The sequence below is a fragment of the Podarcis vaucheri genome (assembly GCF_965113315.1).
Source record: "Podarcis vaucheri genome assembly, chromosome: 5".
NCBI lineage: Eukaryota > Metazoa > Chordata > Lepidosauria > Squamata > Lacertidae > Podarcis > Podarcis vaucheri.
The window spans coordinates 94102307-94127635 of NC_138763.1; the positions used below are offsets into that span (position 1 = coordinate 94102307).

General features: G+C 42.9%; 1 protein-coding gene across 1 annotated transcript in view; it reads left to right on the forward strand.

Annotated features, from left to right (window-relative positions):
* CFAP99 (cilia and flagella associated protein 99) overlaps window positions 1-22060 on the forward strand; it is a 31761-nt gene extending 9701 nt beyond the window's left edge. Inside the window, exons 6-16 of the mRNA XM_082223366.1 lie at window positions 1616-1784; window positions 2646-2726; window positions 3555-3626; window positions 5936-5989; window positions 6469-6557; window positions 8925-9129; window positions 10298-10439; window positions 14578-14729; window positions 15559-15764; window positions 17627-17807; window positions 21548-22060. Coding sequence (XP_082079492.1) covers window positions 1616-1784; window positions 2646-2726; window positions 3555-3626; window positions 5936-5989; window positions 6469-6557; window positions 8925-9129; window positions 10298-10439; window positions 14578-14729; window positions 15559-15764; window positions 17627-17807; window positions 21548-21706 — 1510 coding nt within the window. The 3' untranslated portion in view covers window positions 21707-22060. The remainder of the gene's footprint in view (window positions 1-1615; window positions 1785-2645; window positions 2727-3554; window positions 3627-5935; window positions 5990-6468; window positions 6558-8924; window positions 9130-10297; window positions 10440-14577; window positions 14730-15558; window positions 15765-17626; window positions 17808-21547) is intronic.
* The last annotated feature ends 3269 nt before the right edge of the window (window positions 22061-25329 follow it).

Consider the following 25329-nt stretch of genomic DNA (forward strand, 5'->3'; position numbering starts at 1 on the left):
GAAATCCTGGTGGGTTATGTATCATCTGCTTGGCCTCCTCTTCATGATACTACTTACTAGGGGTAGTGCACAGGGACCAAAATTTATCTTGTATCTGTGTTTTAAACAATAATAACAATCCAATATGTTTTTGACTTGCTCTGTCCATTTTGATTTGTAATTTAGATTCCAAGCTAGGTAAAGGTAAAGGGACCCCTGACCATTAGGTCCAGTCGTGGCCGACTCTGGGGTTGCGGCTCTCATCTCGCTTTATTGGCTGAGGGAGCCGGCGTACAGCTTCCAGGTCATGTGGCCAGCATGACTAAGCCACTTCTGGTGAACCAGAGCAGCTCACGGAAACGCTGTTTACCTTCCTGCCAGAGCGGTACCTATTTATCTACTTGCACTATGATGTGCTTTAGAACTGCTAGGTTGGCAGGAGCAGGGACTGAGCAATGGGAGCTCACCCTGTTGCGGGGATTCGAACCGCCGACCTTCAGATCAGCAAGTCCTAGGCTCTGTGGTTTAACCCACAGTGCCACCTGGGTCCCAGATTCGAAGCTACTCTGTATAAAATAAAGCTCTGTGCCTCTGGCTTCACTCTTCTAGGGAATTTAGTTATAACTTGCTCCCCGTTGGGCAGAATTAGATTTTTTTTTAAAGGCACAGGAGTCCCCCCCCCCCTGGAGTGGATTAAACCTCCCAAATGGCAGGCATATAGGTCCAGGGGTTGTTATGGGGAAAGTAAAAGGGATTCACTTTTCTCTGTAATCCATATTATGGAGGGCAACCCCTTCCTTCTTTATGCCAACTAAAACTCTTAAATTCAGATTTGTTTTATGTATTTGAGGGGAGGGGAGCGGTGGGTTGTCTCTTGTACTTTCCTACCTTAAAATAAGTAAGAGGTGACTGAGTGGTGTGTATTCTTGATTGTACATTTTTAAAAAAGATTAGCAGCTTCAGATTGGTGTTTTTTGGTGTTGGGAGAAGACATCCTCCAATAGACGTTACAAGATGAGGCTGCCCTTTATTCGGCCTGCTGGATTCTCTGATGGGTAGCTGGGAGACCTCATTATCTTGCTGTTGGGTAGTATAGCATCACAGGTACTTCCCAGAATCCAATTGGTGCATTCCATTGGAAATGGTATTTTGAGGAAATGTGGATCTCAACATCGAATGCTTGAAACTGTATTTCCCAAAAATTTACTACAAATTGGGTCATTCAGGCCACATATGATATGGTCATGGATTTCATGAAACTAGAAGACATTCTGTATTAATGTTTATATTATCCTCAACCTAAAAGACAGGGTAAATAAAAATTTAAAAGGCATTGGGGAAAACTGTATATATAGTTTATATTTACCAAAGTTAACAGGCATAAAGGGACTTGATTTTAACCATGTCAGACTGTTTCTCCACCTAACTCAGTTAGATGGCTGCAACTCTCAAGGCAGAAGTGTTTCACATGACCTGATTCTTTTAAGTGGAGGTTCCAGGAATTTAACCTGGAAACGTCCACATACAAAAAAAATGTACTTCCCACTGAACTGTGATTCCTCCCTTCCACAGTCCGTTAGAAAAGAATATAAGATAAAAAAATGAAAATAAGATTATATATTCTTTTTGTTTGAAGATGGCAGCCCAAAATGAAACAACTGATTGATCAGCTTGATGACAAATCAATTAAATGCACTGCTACAGCGTCAAAGACAACTGAACCAAAGGCGTTTAACTTGACAGTCCCTAATCCACGAGCTATTATGGTTCCTGAGCTAATTCCACAAGTAGAAAAAACGAAGCCTGTGAGTGCTGCTATATATATAAATTTAATTTTTTAAAAAATTTAAATCGGATTTTAAAAATAAAGTGCTTTTGAGGGGAAAATCTAAAGATAGTTATCCATTTAAGTTACATTACAGTCCAAAGGCTATTCATCAGGAAATAAGGATTCCTTTTAAGTTTTTCATGTGTGCTAAAACACAGTCTAAGTTTTTTTTTATTGTTTAACCACATCAGTTAACAAATATGGATACATATGCTATAATGTTATTCTTTTAGTTCAATAAATTGTTATTAAGGAAATGATTATTTTTCTCCTTCCAATAAAGCACAGCAGAAAAGTTGTCCAGATATAAACAGTTAACTTATGAAACCTTACAATAATTTCATAATTATCTGTCTATGTAATTCTCATAGTATAACCAAATCAGTAATTTTTGATATAACTGTAAAAACTACTCTGAAAATTTATTATTGCAAAAATGAAACCTTCATCTGGTTGTAAGTATTAAGATGATACCAGCAAGAATGAGTCTTTCTGTAAAAAAATGATTTAAGTCAAGTCTTACTGACTAGTGATTTAAACCGTGGTTTAAATAAATTTGATTTAAATCAAATCCACCCTGCCACTGAATACTAGTTGCTGGCAAGCAATGGGAAAGTGGTACTTACTGTGCTCACGCGTTGCTTGTGGGCTTCCCGGAAGCAATTGGTAAGGCATTGTCAAAGACAGGATGCTGGACTAGATATGCCTTTGGTCTAAATTAGCAGGGGTTTTCTTTAGTTCTAAAGCAAACTGTTGACATATATGTTATTCAGATCTTTTCAGACCTCTTTGTTACCTAGTACTTTCTAACTCTAAATTATTGTTTCTGTGTGCTTAGGTTCCTAAAAGTACTTATAAACCCCAAAAACTGAAGCAGCAGCTAGAAGGAATTAAACTGAAGAATCGTCGCAAAGCAGAGGCAAGTTCAGTATTATCTCTTTATAATCTATTTAGGGCTTGTCCGCACTACTGTTTGCCCTCAACTTACCTTCAGGGGAAACTAAACGTCAAGCAGGTTTTCTGTGGATTGACATTTGCTCCAATTCAGCGGCGAAGAGCAGAAAAGAGTGGGGCAGTTGGAAAACCTCTTCCAAAAGTTGCTTGCACGCACAAATAACAATGGATTTGCAATAAAAATGATGTCTCAGGGGACCTTTAGACACTCTACTTTGCATCTTCAATTCATCCCAGTCCTCTACCCTGGATGCATTTGATCTACTCCTCCCACAAACTGTTAAACCTTTTCATCCCTGTTGTTGTTTAGTTGTTTAGTCGTGCCCGACTCTTCGTGACCCCATGGACCAGAGCACGCCAGGCACTCCTGTCTTCCACTGCCTCCCGCAGTTTGGTCAAACTCATGCTGGTAGCTTCAACAACACTGTCCAACCATCTCGTCCTCTGTCGTCCCCTTCTCCTTGTGTCCTCCATCTTTCCCAACATCAGGGTCTTTTCCAGGGAGTCTTCTCTTCTCATGAGGTGACCAAAGTCTTGGAGCCTCAGCTTCAGGATCTGTCCTTCCAGTGAGCACTCAGGGCTGGGGCTGATTTCCTTAAGAATTTTCACCCCTAGCTTACCATTAATATCTTTATTGATGTTTTCACACAGCCAAACATCCCTGGAGGAGAACTAAAGTGTTAGCCAACTTCATCCACTTTTAACTTCATCTTCTCTTTCTACACCCGCTGCGCCACCACTGCACAAAGTGGGGAAAGGTATCATGTTACTAAAATTATTGTGTCCCCTATAGGAACTGCTGCTGGAAGCAAATGTTAACCAGTTCTCCTGTGCAGCCCCCAAACCTGGATGTCACTGTGGTGCTGTAAGTAAAATCAGCATGAATATACATATTCAGTAGTGTGGGAATGAATAATAAGTCTGCCTCTAGTATTGGGATGTTAGGATCAATCATTTTATTGAGATTTCCTTGTTGAGATCATAATATTGAACTGCAGTTTTTGTATTGACTATTAAAACAACACAACTGGAATAGAAGAACGACATACAGTGTAATCCTTACTTGGATTGCAGCTATGACCAGGTAGTTCCTACTACACATCTCATTGGGGCCACAAGCTCACTAAGTGGCCTAGGCAAGACATTTCTACCCCAGCCTCAATTCCACCTCCTTGGCCTGTAATAGTGGGGGGAAGGATATAACTCTGGACCACCTTATTGGGTTGTTGCAAACATTACATGAATAATGTAACCTATCACACATTCCCCATAGCCACTTCCGACCTTGGGAGGAGGTGGTGTTGCAGGCTTCACGCCCCCAACACGCGCTCGGAGGCTGGCTTCCAGCCCCCGCGCGATCAGGGGAATCCTCGGGCCGTGTCATCCCCTGAGCCAGCCAATCGGCTGGCTCGGGGTGTGTGGCTTGCCTCATTTAAGGCAAGCGCGGCCCCGGGATCTCCCTCTTTGGCCACTCAGCTGCGTTTGTTTACCACCCGCCCACCCTTTAAGTTTCCCTTTTTGACCTTGCTATGGACCTCGGTTGGTCACCGTTGAGGGGCCTGGTAGGAATTTTTTCCACTTGGGAAATTGGCACCGGTTTTTGGCCTACCTCATAGCAAATTGTCACAACTCCTTTGGTTTGGGCAGTTAGGCATTGGTAGGGGTATTGTTATGTAGGGGTTGGGGGGAGGAGCGCCATCACCTCCCCCAAATATTGAAGGGTAGTCCGGTAAAGGATTCCAGGGGGCGTGGCCTCGTCCGAAGCCTATGGAGGTCAGGGCCTAAAGCACGACCCCGAGCGGTGACCCCGGGGGAGTCCCTAGTTGATGTGCATCAGCAGGACTCCCCCTGCTGGTGTTAACCCTTCCCTGGCCTTCAAGCAAACAGGCTGAAGCCGGAAAGTTGGATAGGACCAATGCCTAAGCCAATACCGCTCTTTACCTGTAACCAGTAAGGTTGTGGCCAATTTAACCCATTAACCTAAAATGATGGTGTCATGTGTCTTTATTTTTACTGGTGGGAGGCGGGAACTTGCCACACAACCTGTCATAACCCTAAGTAAGCAAATTGAAGGCTTTCTGGGGGGAGGAAGATGGGGCACTTTGCTTCTCCAGCTACGGTTTCTTTCTTGCCCTTCCTGATCTATCGGCTGCCACATTTTCAAGCCCCACAAATCTTGCTTTGACAGAGCAGGCCTTTTGAGCCTTAACCTTTGAAGCCTTACTCGTTTTAGGATCCATATATTTACTGGTCCTCCTTCTCATGTTTCAGTCTGCTGTAATGGTCACCCGGGGCTTTCTCTGGATGGCCCCTGTCATTTGAAGCGCAGTATGGTGCCAACTGAAAGGAAAGCCTTTTCTGTGAAATGCCCTCACCAAGGAGGCTCACTGGGAGACCTCATTGCTATCATTTAGGCACCAGGCAAAAGCATTTGTTTCCCCAGGCTTTCAAGAATTGCTGGTGTTACCATTTTAAACTTACCATAGTGTGATTTTGCTGTCTATTTGAGTGGTCTGCCCCTGCTTTAGTTCTTTTGAACTTGCTATATTAGTATAGTATTAGTAGCATCAGTGTTATTTTTCTTACAACAACAACAACAACAACAACAACAACAACAACAATAATAATAATAATAATTTATTATTTATACCCCGCCCATCTGGCTGGGCCTCCCCAGCCACTCTGGGCGGCTTCCATAAAAACCAAAAATACAATAAAATATCACACGTTAAAAACTTCCCTGAACAGGGCTGCCTTAAGATGTCCCCTGAATGTCAGGTAGTTGTTTATCGCTTTGACATCTGCTAGAAGGGCGTTCCACAGGGCGGGTGCCACTACCGAGAAGGCCCTCTGCCTGGTTCCCTGTAGCTTTGCTTCTCGCAATGAGGGAACCACCAGAAGGCCCTCGGTGCTGGACCTCAGCGTCCGGGCAGAATGATGGGGGTGGAGACGCTCCTTCAGGTATACTGGACCGAGGCCGTTTAGGGCTTTAAAGGTCAGTACCAACACTTTGAATTGTGCTCGGAAACGTACTACTCTTTTAGTTACCATCGGGACATAAATTTATGGAGAATGTGTGTGATAGAACTTAAAAATAAATAAATACTGACTTTTCGTGTTCAGAGGCAATATACCACAAAATGAAAAATTTTTTATATTATATTATATTTTTAGGGTATAATTCAGACTATTCCGGAGACCTTTCAAGCTCAGAAGATCCAAGGGGAGGTGAGCAACTTGTTTGATTATGTTATCCTGATGTTCCAACCAGCAGGACGTAAGAGGTAAAATTTCAGATTTGGTATGAAAGTTAATAGTTCTGCATTTGAGAGGCACACCTCTCTTTAATAATTAAATATCTTTCTTAGGTAAGAATCCTGGTTTTAATGATATTTTCCTTGTCCATCATACCCTTAGCTCAGTGGGGATACTGAAGTGGGGATACATGGGGGATACTGAAGTGTTCAGAATACAAATTAAGGTATTACATTAACCATTTGAAGTCCTTAAAAAGTTCTTTAGAATTTTATTGGCTGGTTTTATTGGCTGAATATCAGCTGTGGATTCAAACTTTCAGAACCATTTATTAAAGTTTTTCTAAACTGCCTTTATTATATTTAAATCATTCCAAGATTCGTTACTGCTTTTGTAATTCTTTTTGTATTGCTTTTTGTAATTCTCTATTGATGTGCTAAATTTCCTGGCAGATTGACAACGTACCTGTGAAACTAAACACAACAGCGATCTTAAGAGAAGGTGTCCTTTACCAACGAAAAGTGGAGCAGGAGCTTAATAGGTACTTTTTACTCTTTGTGCATATGCATTAACTGAAAGATGTCACAGAATCATAGAATTGTAGAGTTGGACAGTACCTCAAGGGCCATGTAGTCCACACCCTGTAATTCTGGAGTCTCAGCATTGCATTCAAGTGAATTAATCAGTTCTTCTTAATATAATTATTCGCTTCTTTTCCAAACCTTCATGAAAGATTCCAGAAGCCAGCTCATCAGAAGCTTGTTACTTGTTCAGGTGATGACAAGGCCAGAGCCCTGCCTGAGGAGAAGGGATAAGAATATGCCATACAGTCCTCTACAGTCCAGCCCAAATTTGGGGTGGTGAAGGACTGCAATGCAGGCCTCTTAAATAGTGCTTTACTGATAATACATTACAAAACAAATCAATATTTCAAATCACTGTACCCCAAGATCACACTGCTGAAATACAGTCAAATATTTTCCAAAATAAGAGGTATATGCCGCCATGACTTGATAGAAGTTTATATAATTATCTGTATAAAATTATAGAGATAATAGAAAGTTTTCTCGTTCATAGTACAGTATTACGAATTCCAGACAAATGACATTGGCTGACAGTAGGTTTTTTATTTTTTTATTTCTATACCGCTTTATATTTTTAATAAAAATCTCAAAGCGGTTTACAGCATATTAATAAATCAATGAAACATTAGCCAGGCGATGTTCCTCCAGCCTCATGAGGATCCTCTTCAGTAGGGCTGGTGAGTGTAGGTTGAGGACAGGCAAAAGGAATGATTTCAAACAATACATGGAATTCACTAGCACAAGATTGGTGATGCCCAGGAACCTTGTTGTTGTTTAGTCGTTTAGTCGTGTCCGACTCTTCGTGACCCCATGGACCAGAGCACGCCAGGCACTTCTGTCTTCCACTGCCTCCTGCAGTTTGGTCAAACTCATGTTTGTAGCTTCGAGAACACTGTCCAACCATCTCGTCCTCTGTCGTCCCCTTCTCCTTGTGCCCTCCATCTTTCCCAACATCAGGGTCTTTTCCAGGGAGTCTTCTCTTCTCAGGAACCTAGACAGCCCAGGAACCTAGACAGCTTTTAAAAAAGGGATTAGTTAGGGACATTTATGGAGGAAAGCTCTATCAAATATTTGCAGAATAGATACATGTACAGAAGTGGGATACCTGTGGACTAGCTACTGGAGACAAAGAACATGTAGAGGCAATTGTTCCTGCCCTAGGTAGGAGCTGACCACTGCTGAAAACCGAATGCTTCATTAGATGAATGAAACAAAAACTAGCTGAAGCAAAGACTTCATTATTGGATAACAGACACCTTGTAGCAATTACCATATTTTTCGCACCATAAGATGCACTTTTTTCTTCCTAAAAAGTGAGGGGAAATGTCTGTGCGTCTTATGGAGCGAATGCGTGGTCCCTGGAGCCGAATTGCCCAGGGGCGAAAAGCAGATCATGCTTTTTTTTTAAAAAAAGAGGGAAGTGGGTGTGGAAACAAAGCCACTAATCAGCAAGCGATCGGGGAGGGAGATAAGGGATACTAGCAATAAAGGAGGCTGCCTGGGAGGGGGGAGGTAAAGTACAGCAAACTTGCAAAGGGCGGAAACAGGAAGACTAAACCAATGAGGAGAGAAATTAAAAGAAAAAGAGGAGCAAAAAAGTGCTCCAGCTAAGGAAAAGACACTAAGGCAAACAAGAGGGAAGGAAGTGTTGAAAGGAAGCAGCTGATCGGTGGGATCGGGAGAGAGATAAGGGACGCTAGAGGCTGCCAGGGAGAGGGGAGGTAAAAGCCCATGGATCCTCAGGATTTTTACATTGGGTCGCCCCAAATTCACCAACAAATCACATAGCATGTCCATAACTACAGCCTGCACCAAAAAAATCATGCACCCACTGTTTCCTGGGGCTGCAGTGGTGCAAAAATGTGGTTACAAAGCACAGATCCACATGGATCCTCAGGATTTTTCCAATGGGTCACCCCAAATTCACCATCAGATCACATAGCATGCCCATGGCTACAGCCTGCACCCAAAAAATCATACATCCACTGTTTTGTTCAGAATGTTTTTTCTTGTTTCCTCCTCTAAAAACTATGTGCGTCTTATGGCCAGGTGCGTCTTATGGAGCGAAAAATACGGCGCTATACATTTATGAATGGGATTTTTATTTTCACTACTCGTGAACTCTGAGGTAATGTTTTCAGTGAGTTCTTTACCATAGTCCCAAAATCTTCCCAAGGTAGCCACAGACCAGTTCGGGCACCCTGATTTTAAAAATAATTTTTTTGCCTCATTTAAACTCACTTATTATGTTGCTATGTAATGCCACGTTCACCTTGACAGCTCTACTCTGCTCCTCAGAATAGCCTGTTTTTTTTTCCTTACAGGATTGAACAGCTTTTACGAGGGGCTCGGGATCCTTCTGAGTTTCTGGACTGGCAAAAAGAAATGTATGAGAGAGATTTGAACCAAAAGCTGGCAGAAGCAGAATGTAAGAGGCTGCAAGGACAGCTAAGCCACGAGGAGGCCATTCTTGCACGTCAGAATCGCATTCTGGAAAACCATAGAAAAGCTGAGCAGAAGAGGGAAGAGGTACTTTATTAGTATACTGTTCGTATTTTATCTCACCACGACTCCTGTGTATGGGTATGTTCAGTGGCAAAATGAGGAAGAGGGTGTGCAGAAGAGGCAAAGTCCACATCAAGAGACAACATCGATTTCAAAAAGGAGTGGGAACCATCTATAAACTACCGTATTTTTTGCTCTATAAGACTCACTTTTTCCCTCCTAAAAAGTAAGGGGAAATGTGTGTGCATCTTATGGAGTGAATGCAGGCTGTGCAGCTATCCCAGAAGCCAGAACAGCAAGAGGGATTGCTGCTTTCACTGCAATTTTTTTCTTGTTTTCCTCCTCCAAAAACTAGGTGTGTCTGGTGGTCTGGTGCGTCTTATAGAGCGAAAAATACGGTATATAAAAAGACAGTATAAAAATTTGGACTCATTGGCAGGTTTTGACTAAACTTTTACAACTATATAATAGGTAAAACTAGCAGGGTACAGAATTTGTTTAATAAATCAATACGGAAGTACGAGGGAAGCCAAAGAGGGGGGAGAGGAGAAATATGGATCTTTAAATTGTTCAATTTAGATTTGTAGAAAATTTCTACACCATGTTTGACCAACTTCCTTTATCTGCCTTTTTAATGCTGATGTCAGTACTGTTTGAGAGGCAGTGGGTGGCATCACACAAGATTAGTTTTATAAGGAGTGCATCTGCCACCATGCCCAATCAATAAAGAGCATATCAATAATCAATATCAATAAAGAGCATCATTTGCCACTCAGTGGCTGCCTTGTAGAACATGATGCAGTCTACAGCCTCAGAAACAATACCGGTATCAGAATTAAAGAAATGGACAAAGGAGATCCAAGAATGTCATAATAAAGTTGTTAGCCTTTCAGGTACAACAGTAATCTTTGCCGATTTTGCTGCAACAGTCTAACCCAGGTAATCTTCAGCCAGGTGTAGGAAAATGATTAAAATCAGGTTTGTTTCTTTATCTGTAGCTCTAACAATCTCAGGTTTAGGGCTTTCATTCAGATTTGAAAGAGTAAAGAATGCTTAGCATTTTAAGGTCAAGGAAGCTTGCTTGCTTATTTATTTATTTTAGAAATGCATGCGTAAAGTTTTTTAGAAAAAATAAAGCAAGAAGCTTTCATTGTAATTAATTTATCTGGCTTCAATTTTGCTTGGAGTTTAGGAAGCGGAAATGAGCCAACAAATTGCAGAAAGGCGCATTCAAGAAAGGAAGGAAAGGGAAAAAATGGTGCAGCAAGTGGTGGAAGGACGCAAAAATGTGAAGCAAGCCCGAATGAAGCTCCAGAAACAGAAGCACCAAATAGGTACGAGTAGTGCCAAATCCGCATGTCTTTTTAAAAGGTACATTTTCTTCTGATTTGCTCCGCAAAGCATTGCTATAGAGAGAGAGGGATTCAAGTGCTGTGTTATAAATAGCTATTGAAAAGCTCCTGCTGAGAGATATACGAAATCCTGAGAAATTCCACCGATAAATATGTCTGCACAGAATTGGAGAGCCAAGTGACAAATTTGCTTTTGTTGAAGGATTCACCTAAAATATGCTTACTGGGTGTAGGCTGGCATGGGGAACATGATGGCTTGCTTGTCCTGATTTGCCAAGACCTTGTGACTTTGCAGATTAGTATAGCATCCTTTCTATAGTTTCTTTCCAGTGCTTTGTCCTTGCCCCCCACCCCCGTGAGGCAGCCAATCATACTTCTAATATTGATTGATTGAATTTATATACCACCCTATACCTGGAGGTCTCAGGGCAGTTCACAAAAAAGGTCACAATATATAAAATCAGAATAAAAACAATAATCCTGTAACACGCCCCCCCAAAAAAAACCCCAGTCACATTTTAAAGGGTATAGGATGTTGATTAGGTCAGCCAAATGCCTGGTTAAAAGGGAACGTTTTTGCTGGGCGCCTAAAGGTGTATAATGAAGGTGCCAGGCGAACTTCCCTGGGGAGAGTATTCCACAGGTGGGGAGCCACTGCAGAGAAGGCCCATTCTCGTGTTGCCACCCTCCGGACCTCTCAAGGAGGGGGCACATGAAAAAGGGCCTCAAAAGATGATCCCAGGGTCTAGGTAGGTTCATATGGAAAGCGGCGTTCTCTTTGTTTCCCCTCCATTTTCTTGGATCCCTTGCTTCTCACAGCTATTTCTGACTCTTTCCCCCTTGATGTGTGTGTCTCACATACATACAAAGTCTTTACCTTTCTTTCCACTCCTCCTCTGTCTTTTCCATGGCGCCTGCAAGCAAGGACGAGCTAAATGAGTCAGTCATACCTCCCAGACAAGCCTTTCACCTCTTTCTCCAGGCAAAACAACCCACAGTTTTAGTGGCATCTGAGGGAGGGGGAGCACCTTCAACACATCTATTATTAGTTTATTCCATAAAATTTATACAGTGGACCCTCGGGTTATGTACCTCTCTGGATACGTAATCTTTGGGTTGTGAAAGTGGCAAACCCGAAAGTATTTTTCTGGGTTTCGCCACTCGCACATGCGCAGAAGCACTCTGTGCGCATGCGCAGAAGTGACGCCTCTGGTTACGGATATTTCGGGGTGCACACGGACCCCCAGAACAAATTAAATCCGTATCAAGAAGGTCCACTGTATAATGCTTGATTGTATGTATGTATATATGAATAAATAATCGATCTCCAAGTGTTTTACAAAATGTAGAGAGGTCACATATTTGCTAGGGTCTATCTGTAATTTGTGGGTAATAAATACATAAAAAGTTGGATCTCTGTGGCTCAGCAGATCCTTCCGTTGGCAGACAAAGAATGCACAACGTTCTGCCTCCTCAGTGAAGAAGAGCCCTGCACACAGCATTTCTGTAGCTCCAATAAGTCCTGTCATGTGGATGCCTCAGCCAGCCTAGGAATGAAGTACTGATGTGCTTACATTGAATGGGGCTTCTGGGCTGGCAGAGTGAGCCATCCCTTCTCCCATTTCTAGTTGCACTCTTCACAGCCTAGGACCCTCGTACCTATGGGACCGCCTCTCCCGGTATGCCCCACGGAGAGCCTCTAGGTCCATAAATAGCAACACCCTAGTGGTCCCGGGCCCTAGGGAAGTTAGATTAGCTTCAACCAGAGCCAGGGCCTTTTCAACACTGGCCCCGGCCTGCAGGATCCCGGCCTGCAGGATCTGATTTCTTTCTGCAGGGCCTGTAAGACAGAGTTGTTCCGCCTGGCCTTTGGCTTGCAGCAAATTTGATTCCCTCCCCCTCTTTCTTTTTCCTTTTTCCTTTCTCCTTCTGTGATGAGGCTGCATTTTAATGTTTCAATATTTTTTAATCTTGTTTTTAAGTTGTATTCATTCAACTTGTTTTTATTATTGCTTGTTAGCCGCCCTGAGCCCGGCCTTGGCTGGGGAGGGTGGGGTATAAATAACAATTATTATTATTATTATTATTATTATTATTATTATTATTATTGCCTCGGTCTCATGAGTTTTTCCCCTTAAAAAATAGTTTTATTGAAGATTTTCTTGTGTAATAAAAAAGCACATCCACTTTCAATGCATAGAGTCGTTTTCACAGTTTACAAGCGGTAGGAGACATCGTTGTCATAGACATTACACGGTTGGGGGAAAAGATAGGAGAGAGATGGGGGGGGTGCTATTTTGTTCTATTGCATAGCGTTTGTGCAGTGGTTTTGTGTCCGCATCACTCGAGAAGGTCCTTTGTTTATACAGTGGTGCCTCGCAAGACAAAAAGAATCCGTTCTGTGATTCTCTTCGTCTAGCGGTTTTTTCGTCTTGCGAAGCAAGCCCATTGACAGATTAGCGCTATTAGCGGCTTTTAGCGGCTTATCGGCTTATCGGATCAGCTGATAAGCGGCTTAGAAAAAGGGGGGAGGAAAAAAACCCCGCAGGAACTCGCAAGACATTTTCGTCTTGCGAAGCAAGCCCATAGGAGATTCGTTTTGCGAAGCACCTCCAAAACGGAAAACCCTTTCGTCTAGCGAGTTTTCCGTCTTGCGAGGCATTCGTCTTGCGGGGCACCACTGTATATTTCTTTTTGTTGGCAGTGCAAGAGATTAGAGGATGCAGAGCTTGGCTGGTTGAGTTCAGGTGGTTGCTGTGGGGTTTGTTTGCATGCGGGATGGGAAGTTGGGTCAGATTAGCCATATGCTGTTGTCGGGGATATGTCATTGCTTTGTTGTGCTGCATATGTGATAAAGGGGAGCCACACCGGGGTGAAGACACATGCCTGAGTCTCATGGGTTGAAGGGAAGGAAGCCACTGCAGGGGTTGGTCTTGGTCTGTCCTGTGGATTTTTCTTTCTTTCTCTGTCATCCTTCTTCTGAATCCGACTTAGTCAGAGCTTTGTCACATACAAAAAACTGGGTAAAGGTAAAGGACCCCTGGACGGTTAAGTCCAGTCAAAGGCGACTATGGGTTTGCAGCACACATCTCACTTTCAAGCCAAGGGAGCCGGCGTTTGTCCACAGACAGCTTTCCGGGTCATGTGGCCAGCAGGACTAAACCGCTTCTGGTGCAACAGGACACCATGACAGAAACCAGAGCACATGGAAACGCTGTTTACCTTCCCGCCGCAGCGGTGCGTATTTATCTACTCGCACTGGTGTGCTTTAGAACTGCTAGGTTGGCAGGAGCTGGGACAGAGCAACGGGAGCTCACCCCGTCACGGGGATTCGAACTGCCAACCTTCCAATCAGCAAGTCCAATAGGCTCAGTGGTTTAGACCACAACTGGAGGGAAAGTGGAAGAAGGATGCTAAATTAATCTGCAAAATCACATGGCCACTGCTCAGGTGAATCGGGACAAATAACTCATCATGTGGGAGCTTTGCTGTGGGAGCTCAGAAGGCTCATTCATGGTAAGCGAGTCAATGGACCATTCCCTGTGCAAAGCATGCAACTCCTATGTCACTTTCAGAGTTTACAGGATATAATACAGCACTAGCTTTGAGACAATGAATAATTGAGGCTTCAAGCTAGTGAGCTACTGAGGGATTTTTGAAAGCTAGAATCCCATGAATTGTCCAGCCATATTTTGCTTGAAAATTGGAGGTAGGGGCCTCAAAATGGGTTCGGGAGCCTTGTTGGGTCCAGAGATTTCCATAACACCTAAAGGTCTCACGGGGCCAGCCCAAATACTTTTTGCAAATTTCGGTAATTGTGTCATTAGAAAACTCCAGAAGCTAGAGGTCTCTGGATAAGCAAAGGTAGAGGGGAATATATCCCTGTAAGTCTACACTGATAGAATCAATAAGCACAGACTCCTAAACACCAGAGAAAAGGGTAGATTTTGATATGATTGCCTGAAAGATCACCATGTGTTCTGCTTACTGAGAACCCCAAATCCAATTCAAATTCCGGTCTTGACAGAATTGGACAGCATCCCAACTTACATTACTAATCCACTCTACTTAACCTTATGCACTGCTATGGAGATTGCACATCTTTTCTACCATTTTACAGCTCAGGAAGTTGCTGAAGAAAGCCAGGAAATCCTACTTCAGAGTTTGAAAGAAGAAGAAGAGAGATTCAAAAAAAGATATGAACTGATTCAGCAAATAAGAGCGATAGAGTATCTGCCTTTAATGAAGCAAAAATTTGTTGACTTAACCCAGGTGAGTTCATTAAGACAGATTACAAAAGTGCATGTGTGCATTTATTTGTTACTTTCCCATCTTGTTCTTCCTCCAAAGATCTCAGTACAGCACCTGACTTTACAGCTCCTTTGTGAGATAGATTAGGATGAAGGAGAGTGGCCTTCTTGGAAGTCTCCAGCCATAGGTTGCTAGGGCTTGACAGCCTTAAAGCAACTTCTGGTCAATGCAATAACTAGCCATTTCTATACCCAGTCATGGCTCTCCATTCCAACTCAAACCTCAAATAATTTTCTAATGAAGTCAGAGTTGTGTGTCAATTAATGTGCAGGCGACTCCCCACTTACAGGGGGGTTACATTCCAGGCCGCTGTGCGCATAAGCAAAATGCGTGTTAGTGGGGATCCTTGGCAGAGCAGAAATTTCTTTTCTTTTGCAACAAAACATTCAGAGCTGTTCCCAACCCTACATGACCAAAAGCAACCCATACTCTTAACCTTTGCCTCCAGAGCACCAGAAACGGCAGGGAACAGCACGCCCAATCTTGCCGCATTACAGGTTCCCTGCCCAACAGCATGGTAGCAGTGAGAGCTTCCACATTCCATCTTGAAACCCACACATTATTTTTAAAGCCTTTTTGGCCTCTGGGAAGGGGTTTCTCACAAGCCACGAGGACTTTCCAGCTCTCTCCTGCCATTTCTAGGTTTGAATTGAAATCAATTGGTTGACTCATTGATTGATTTTCTGGCGCTGCACACATACGTGGTCACACACAAGTTGATCATGCATAATTGGGGGGGACGCTTGTATAGTAAAAAAAGATAGAATTTGCCGGTTTCTCTTCTCTATAGACTCCTAACCATGGTGTCCTTGGCGAGATGTCCATCGTAGAACTGCAGGAACGCTTAGCCTTACTGAAACAAGCTCAGAAGAAGGCCGAAGAGGAGAAGAGGGATCAGATAATCCAAGAAAAATATGCGAAGGAACAGCTTCTTTTGGACAAACTTGAGCAGATCTCCATGTTCAGAGACCAATTTGGAAGAGCAGCTGCGCTGAGGTTGGTTTCAATAACTGTAGCATTTATAATACATAATTGTGGATTATGTATTTACAGAAACAAAACAAATAATTGCTCTTCAAATTAATAGATAGGAAATAGCTGTGTTCTGAGACGAATTTCAGAAGTTTAATTAATACTGCTTTTTAGTAATATTCACAAGTTGAGGGACCCAGCAGCTAACATGAGTAAATTTTGACATTTAAATAGTAAATCTGAATTCTTTGTGCTCTCACTTGATGACCAGAATCACCATTTCAGAGGTAAAGGACCTTGCATGTGGGGGAAATGTCAAAAACAAGTCTCAAGAGTAGATCATTCTGTCATTCACCCTTTCAGAACAAGAACCACTAAATGCCTTCAAAACAAAACACAAAAGCCAGGGTGTGTCCTTACAGAGGGGACAGAAATGGATGTTTTGGGTAATTTTTAAAAATTCATTCTATAATGTATATAAATCAGAGAGAACAATTATAACATGTGCCAATTAAAAGATGAAAACAAAACCATTGAATAGGCATGTAGAATAAGTGGTTACATATCACACCCCTCAGCAGTCCTGAATTAAGAGGGACATCCTGGAATTACAGAAGCCATTCCGGGTTCTGATTGGATCCCGGAATGCCTTGCAGGAATCAGCTGGCTCACACGAGTGCCAGACCAAAAGACGCTTGGGTTTTTCCGTCTTGCACTCTTTCACAAATCACCTGGCTCCTGCGAGAGCTCAGGACCAAAAAACAAGCATCTTTGATTTTGGTCAGTGGGATTTTGGAGAGTGTGACATACGAGTTAAGTAGCAATGTCCAAGCCATTAAAGCAAAAATAAAAGTTGTATTCATATAAAGAAATAATATTAGTGCGGTTTTATTGTCAAGTATAGTTCCAGATTTGCCATGCTTGTGATGATGGTTGTCTTAAAATGATGCTTCTACTGTATATGTAATGAAGGCATGACAAACCATATAACAAGTGTCCAGAGGCTCTAGTCGTCGTCAAAATATGCATAATTTTCTCCATCATAGCTATATTCCATCGTGAATGGTACTGTGTCCAATGTAAGATTTTGGGCTGTTTCCCATTGAGTTGCAATTAATACAGTATGTGAGTTGCCAGGACCATACATGAGGCCAATTCTCAATTCTCATTTTTATATATCTACCTTTATATCATGGAAAATATTCCATATCTGTAATTTTGGACAATCGTTTATTTAGTAATATTTATCCTTTCTGCCAAAATTAAATTCCAGAAATCTTGTACCAATGAGCATTGTCACCAGAAACGATAAGCACCAAATTTATTGCAGTTCCCCCAAGAATTAGGTGACAGAGAAGAAAACATTTTGGGCATTTGCAAAGTAATGCGATACCATCTGTGTAGTAATTTCAAGGAGTTTCCCCGAAGGAAACTAGAAACAGATTTTAAGGGTTGTGATTCCCAAATTTTATTCTAACCTTTGGGGAGAATTCATGTGCCAATATCATGTTCCTAAGTTGCATTAAGCAACACAGAGTGCAACTTAGAAATTAATCCTTTTTGCTCTCTACCCATTGTGTTCAATGATTTTAAAAATTGTGTTAAGGGTCTCAGAGCTTGTTTCTTAATTGTTATTTTATGATTGAACTATGAGTTTGATTAAAATAAGTTCGCATTAAGGTTTGACAGAGCTAATTTTATCTGGTTGGTTAATAGGTGTAGGTTGATTAGCGGTATAGAAAAATCACAATGTGTGTAAAATCTTTGGATTCCCATTGTTCAAATCACTTATTTCTCCCCTGTTTAGAAAAAATGGGTGATCTGATACTGTGATTAATGGGAAAATAACAGCACTTGTTCTTACTTTTTTCTTATTTGCTCTGCAGGCTGGAGGAAAAGAAAACCAAGCCACCACTTCGCGAACGCATTTTGAAAGATCAACAAGTTTTGGAGCTGAAACAAAAGATTATGGAAAAATCTATGGAGCGTAAAATGCAAGCTGAGAAAATGCAGACTGCATCCCTAAAGTACGATGAAGGGTCAGTCACATCTTGGAGGCCAAAGAAAGTAAGAAATTTCTTGTTCTTGTGTAAATCACTGTCCAAACATAGCATGGAAATAAGTTCTTTGCAGCTGGAACTGGAGACAGTATTCCAAGTGTGGTGACACCATAGGTTTGTATAAAGACATTGCAATCTTCAGTTTCACTGTCAGTCACTTTCTCAATGATACCTACCATGAAATTTGCATTGCACAGCTGCCACACACTGGATCATGTTCACTGAGCTGTTCATCGGGCTCCTAATATCTTGTCTGGTCAGCCACTACCAATTCGCACCCCATTAATGTACAGTGGTACCTTGGTTCTCAAACGCCTTGGTTCTCAAACAACTTGGAACCCAAACACTGCAAACCCGCAAGTAAGTGTTCCGGTTTGCGAACTTTTTTCGGAAGTCGAACGTGGTCCATTTTGAGTTTCACACTTCCATTTTAAGTGTTACACTGAGGCCCGTCTGTTTTTGCTATTTATTTTGCGTTTTTGTGGCTCTTCTTTTTTGCGTGACTGTGTGGAACCCCGTTTAGCTACGGATTGGTTGTGTGACTGCAGTACATTGCTTATTGCTTTCATTTTATGGAACAATGGTCTCGTTTAGATAGTAAAATTCATGTTAAAATGCTGTTTTAGGGGTTGTTTTTAGAAGTGTGGAACGGATTAATCTGTTTTGCATTACTTTCTATGGGATTTTGGAATGCTTTGGTTTTGGAGTGGACTTCTGGAACGGATTAAGTTTGAGAACCAAAGTACCACTGTATATTTAAAGTTAATATTCCTGCTCCCCCCCCCAAAAAAATATCACTTTATATTTGCTTATGCACTTATTTGCCACTTTACTTTTTACCACCTCGAACAATTTGGTGCCTGCAGCAAACTTGCTCCCCTTACTGCTGATCCCTAACTTCAGATAGTTTGTGAACAAGCTGGAAAGTACCATTCCCAGTGCAGGTCATCATTGGCGGGTCCCACATCCATTGTGAGAATTGTCTCTGCTTCCTGCCTTTACTGATCCGTAAGATGACCTGCCCCATGACTGCTAAGCTTACTCAAGAGTCTGGTGAGGAACCTTTTGAAGATTTCTTAGGAGCTATTTGAAAGACGGCGGAAACGCCTTTTTCTGTTCACTTACAGACTTACTGGAGAACTCTTCAGGGTTAGTTAGATAAGGACATAACTTGGTGGAAGCCATGCTGATGATTCTTCAGAAATACCATATTTTTCGCCCCATAGGGTGCACCGGCCCATAGGTAGCACCTAGTGGGTTTTTTTTGGGGGGGGAATAAAGACAAAAAAAATTCTCCCCCCCCCAGGCGTGGGGCTGGGGCGGGGGAAGCCCGAGCTTCCCCAGCCCCCAGAACAGGCAGCTCTCCGCAAGCCTTGGGAGACCGGCGCGACTTCCCACCGGGCTCCCACGCCTTGCGGATATCTGCCTGAAGCCCAAACCAGGTCGGGGAACAGCAGGATGGCGGCGCTCCGCCTCCCCGCTGTCTCCCGAGCTTGTGGGGCTGGTGGCAGGGAGAAGTGCGCTTCTCCCCGCCTCCAAACCAGGCTTCGAGATGCAGGCTGCTATCCACAAGCCTAGGGAGCACCGACCCCTCTCGCTCTCCAGGCTTCAGCGAAAGCCTGCATTCGCCCCATAGGACGCACACACATTTCCCCTTCATTTTTGGAGGGGGAAAAGTGCGTCCTATGGGGCGAAAAATACGGTACTTGTTCTTCGGTATGCTTGGTAATTTTATCTTTAATGATATTTTCCTGAACAGATGTTAAACTAACTGGCCTGTAAGGTTAGCAATTTCTAGAGTTCTTTAAGAAAGCTCAAGTGGTTACCATCTGGGTATGGATATTTGTTAGATTTTGTCGGTGCAGCTTAGAAATTCATGTCTTGCCACCACTATTTGCCTGAGTTTTTCAGACCCTTTTCCTGAGCAGTCTGCTGTATACTGCAGTGAAAACAGAAGCAAATAATTCAGTTTCTCTGCAGTCTCCCTTTCCTCCTTAGCGCACCTCTAACTCCCTTGCTATCCAATGATCCAACTAGCCTCCAGCCACTTTCCTGCTTCAATGTTTAAAGAATTGTTTTGGCGATCTTTCCCCCTCAAAGAATCATTCCTGCCTCTGACAGCTTTCGTGACTCTGTTCATCAACTCTGCTAGCAACCTCTTGGACTTGCCAGTACCTTTCCTGATCTGCAGAAGCTTCTCTTATTGTAGTTTTGACTAACCACCAAACATTCTGGAGGTTTGACCCTCTTGACTTTCCCCTTTCAACTTGCTTTTTTCCAGTCTCCTCGTTTTGAGAAGCTTCCTCTCTTGAAGTCAGATATGACCGTGTGTGATTTTTGCAATTGTTCAATTACGTTGAATTTGATAGCACTGTGGTCACTCTTGCCAGCTGGTTCCACAGCTCTTAGTTCTTGTGCCAGGTTTTGGGTGCCCCTTAAGTTCAGGGTCTTCACCTCCCCTCTCTCGCATCAGCTCCATAAGCAACTCTTGTAAGGCACTGCGATTTACCATATTTTTTAGCTCTAGAAGACTCTTTCCCTCCTAAAAAGTAAGGGGAAATGTGTGTGCGTCTTATGGAGCGAATGCAGGCTGCGCAGCTATCTCAGAAGCCAGAACAGCAAGAGGGATCGCTGCTTTCGCTGCACAGCGATCCCTCTTGTTGTTCAGGCTTCTGAGATTCAGAATATTTTTTTTCTTGTTTTCCTCCTCCAAAAACTAGGTTCGTCTTATGGTCTGGTGCGTCTTATAGAGCGGAAAATACAGTATATTTAGAAATGTTACCTCTTTGTTGTGACCAGAACATGCATTTACCCAATCTATGTGAGGGTGTAATTGTGGTCACGTTACTACAACACTTACTTCTTGGGATGCCTCCTTACTTTCATGCTCCATCTCAAATTTTTGGTCAGGAGGCGATACAATGATAGCATGTCACCTGTGCCAATTTCCTTTTGGTGCCTGGTATTGCAGTTTACAATTCTGTGGAGTAGTCTGCCTCTGGGGGTTTCTAGCTTGTTTGCCTCAGTGTCCTCTAAGCAACACCCACCACCTGGCATACATCTGGGATCTCCTGGACATTACTGGGATCTCAAAGGCGGAAGTGATTCCTGGGGGGGAATCTGTGGAAGGCGGTGGGTTTTTTTGGTGTTTCCATAAAAAAAAAGCTCAAGAACTTTGGGGTTATTCTAGAAAAAAAGCTGAACAATTTTGGGGTCTTCCTGAAAAAAACCTCAACTTTCGGGGTGTCCTGCTTTTTTACTTTTTGAAATATGACATCTCTCCCCTTGTCTGTCTTTCCAATAGAATCTGCATGTAGAAATAAATATCCCACTGGTTCTCTCCGTTCTACTAGGTTTGTTATTCCCAGCATATAGCCAGTGTGGTATAGCAGTTAGCATGTCGGACTAGGACCTGGGAGACCAGGGTTCAAAATCCCTACCTGGCCCTGAAGCTCACTGGGTGACCTTGGGCCAGCCATTGCCTCTACCTCACAGGGTTGTTGCGGGCATTAAATGTGGAGGAGGAGAATCACGTATGCCACCATGAGCTCCCGGGGAAAAACAGTGATCCCTTCCCCACAAGCAGTATCCAGGAAAGCTGTACTGATGCTGGCAACGGGAGTGTGGTTCTGCTTCTAATAGGACTGCCTCTGATCTACATTTGTGGTGGACGAGACCATAAAATGCTTTTCTCTTACTGAACACCTTTGTCCCAGCACTAGAATATTCTGTGTGTTGCTTCCACAGAAATCTCAGCGTGAGGATCACTGGAAGAAGTTGGAAGAAAGTCAACAGCGGCAGTTCAAGATGCTTCAACATGGTTTTATGGCAAGAGAATTGACTCAGAAAAGGATGACCAATGAGACTTTGAGAACTGGAACCAAGGCTTGTATACTGCGCTCTTAAGTCAGACAAAGCTATTTCTACGTTTAGTTCTGTTTATGAGACGTTTACTAGGTCTTTTACACTGTAAGCACCAAGAGCTAGTTTTGGTTCACAGTATCTCAGTATTCTTTTTCAGCTGTTTCCTACCATTACAATATTTCCCTCCCATTGATATCAATGGGAGAGAGAATTAATGCACTAAGGCTTGCGCCCTCCCTCCCCAACCCCCGCCTCCTACTCCTGCCCCAGCCAGCACAGCCCCTTTTTGTCATTACCTCCATTGGAGCATCAGTGTCGGACCGGCAAGAGTGGTGGAAATTTCCATGTCCACAGTGGGGAGGTTTGTTCCATTAAAGATAACCCACATTGTGAAAACGTGTCTGGCTCAGTATGTCCTCCTCATCACATGCAATTGACAATGCTCTGCTAAGGCAGTGCCCAGACCACAAATTTGGCAAGAATCCTCCTGCGCTCCTCCACTGCTAGACAATCTCTAGGCTTGCCGACTCTAAAAGGAAAGTTACCAACTCTCAGTAACACATGATTCTTGGGAAGAAGCCCTCCTGAATATGATGGGATTTATTTTTGAGCACACACACACACCAGACTTTGGTGTAAAACAGGTGTTTTGAGCTGGTGGGAGTTACTTGTTTTTATTCACCCCCTTCGCTGTTCTGCCAGGCTTCAGTGCAATGCATCAAAAAGTAACCGGGGTCCACTGTGCCAACCAGTCATTCGGTCCTGCCTTTGCCAGTTAACCCCCTGATCCCTGATAAATGGTGATTCTGTAATGCAGAAAATAAGATGGTAACCTACATTATGACCTCTTGATCATATAAGCTCTGTTAATGCATTCAGAGAAATGCATTACACATACACAGCTTAAACGAAGCTACTGGGAGGTGGGTTTGTAGCTGGTTGACTGACCAAACCCGGAGTGTGCTCACCAATGGTTCCTTGTCATCCTCAAAAAAGGTGACAAGTGGAGTGCCACAGGCTTCCGTCCTGAGCCCAATATTGTTCCATCATCTTTGTAAATGACCTGCATGATGGAATTGAGTGGATGCCCATCAAATATGCAGATTACACCAACCTTCCTCAGCTTTCAGGAACTAGTAACAATAGATATAGCATTAACTATATAGCCCTGCTTAGGGAAGTTTTAAATATTTGATGTTTTATTCTGTTTTCAATCTGTTGGGAGCCGCCCAAGTTTGAGCAGATGTCTTATCTGAAGCTGCGTGTCCATTTTAAAAGATACAGATGTGTTTTCTTGGCCTTTAAATTGTTTGCACTGAAACACAAGCAATAGGGGAGACTTTTCACATTCCCCCCCCCCCCAGCTCCTGCCCACGTTTGCCATGCTTGAAAGAGGCTTCACGTTTGCTCACAAATCCTCCTGTATGTGTGGTTTTACGATGATGCCAACTAGCCACATAAGGCTACTTTCCAAGCCTCTGAAATAATGTTTCAAGTTTGGGCTTTTCAAATGGCTGGTAGTCTGAGGAAGACAAAAGTATATTAGCAGGATTATTGTCTCCCAGTTTCCCATTGTCTTTGTGGTCCAAGGTGTGCGCAAAATTCAAGGAAAACTATGGGCAAGGTAGGTGAAGTATCTTGCTCTTTTTTTAAATCATTGGCCATTTCCATTTCTTCCACATCTTCACAGATGTGGTATATCGCACCGAGTTTCTTGATGTACTGGAAGAGGGGAGGACTAGGATTCAAATCTCATTTAGCTATGGAGCCTGGGCCAATCGCTTTCTCAGCAAAACTCGCCTCACAGGATTGATGAGGAAAAGGGCGGGTGGTGGTTGTGAGAACTTTGTACATTAGCCTGAGCCCCTTAAAGAAGCGGTGGAATCAAAGTATAATAAATAAATTCAAATTGAGCTTGCAAATGCCTGGGGGGGGGGGGAATACAGTGCAACATCTTAGCTGCAAAAGGCTGATCGCCGAAGAATTGATGCTTTTGAATTATGGTGCTGGAGGAGACTCTTGAGAGTCCCATGGACTGCAAGAAGATCAAACCTCTCCATTCTGAAGGAAATCAGCCCTGAGCGCTCACTGGAAGGACAGATCGTGAAGCTGAGGCTCCAATACTTTGGCCACCTCATGAGAAGAGAAGACTCCCTGGAAAAGACCCTGATGTTGGGAAAGATGGAGGGCACAAGGAGAAGGGGACGACAGAGAATGAGATGGTTGGATGGTGTTCTTGAAGCTACTAGCATGAGTTTGATCAAACTGCGGGAGGCAGTGGAGGACAGAAGTGCCTGGCGTGCTCTGGTCCATGGGGTCACGAAGAGTCGGACACGACTAAACGACTAAACACACACATGCCTGCTGCCTTTTAAGCACCCCCACTGCACCCCCCCACCAGCCTATTTTCTAAAGAAGGGTGGATGTGTGCCCAGTTATCAGGACAAAATTTGAGCTCAGCCTGCAGAAGAGCTGAAACTGACTCGGGAAAGGTGGAGAAGTGCTGTCATGAATGCGTGCTCTATCATTTCACGTTCTTTAATGTACCGAGTAGACCTGTTGCGCCAAATTGCAGCCATGTTTCAGGTCTCCTGAAAGTGGCAAAAAAGGAAGAGTCCTCATGCTCTTAGGAATCCTACACGTTGCCAGCTGCACATATATTTCCAGAAATAAATGCAACTGCAGATAAGTAAAAACTTCCAGCAACTGACAGGTAATTTGGCGAAAGTAAGAGTTATGTTTCTGCTAAAGGAAGGGGGGGAAAGGAAGAAAAGACAGTGTTAACGGTCACTAAAATCCCCTCCATATTTTTGTGAAAGTAGAAAGGAGGTCAAGGCTGCTGGTGCCACATGTGGATTCAACATTTCTGAGAAAGCCAGAAATGTTCAATGAGGAATGCCAGAAAAAGGCTTAAGAGTCAGGAGGATGGCATGTGAAGATTCTGACGGAACCTGCAACCTAGCTGGGATACTTTGAAATTGCCTTGCAGTACAGCACTCTCTGCAGTCTGCCGGCTTTCATATGTTTTAATGGGATAAACAATGGCATAGCTTAATCATTGCTCCTACTTGCCATCAGCCTGTAAAACAGTAGAAGTCAGTTGCTCTGTTTATAACTGCATGAAAATTTAATTTTAATAGATTCCCCCCGCACCCCCCTAGTAACAGCACTCAACATTTTTAACAAACCCAGTCTTTTGAAAAAGGGAATCACAAAAAGGTAAAATAAGTTGTCTCTTCTATTTAAGGGCAAGGTAAACTTTCTCTTTTGTAAAAATGTGAAAACGAAAGAACTGCCTCCTAAGAAATAGCAGGATTAACATGATATGTTATTTGAGACTGGATCACACAATGTATGTATGGCTGACCATCTGAATGGAACCTAGTGCAGCCAATAGAGCACTTTCTAAACTCTGAAAGGGTAAGGCTTGATGTGCTGGGAAAATTTATACGAAAATAATTTACACCCCAGAATGGACAAAAACCAAGGTAGAACATAGAAGAGATTACATGACACCCTCATTACAGAACCTCCTCAAGTCTCATTATAAAATTTATATTAAAACTTAGTAAAGTGCATCTTTTAAAAGACTTGTCTAGTGAAAGAGCATTTGGAAAATATAAAACACTTAACACAAGACATATAATAATAGTTAAATCAGAATG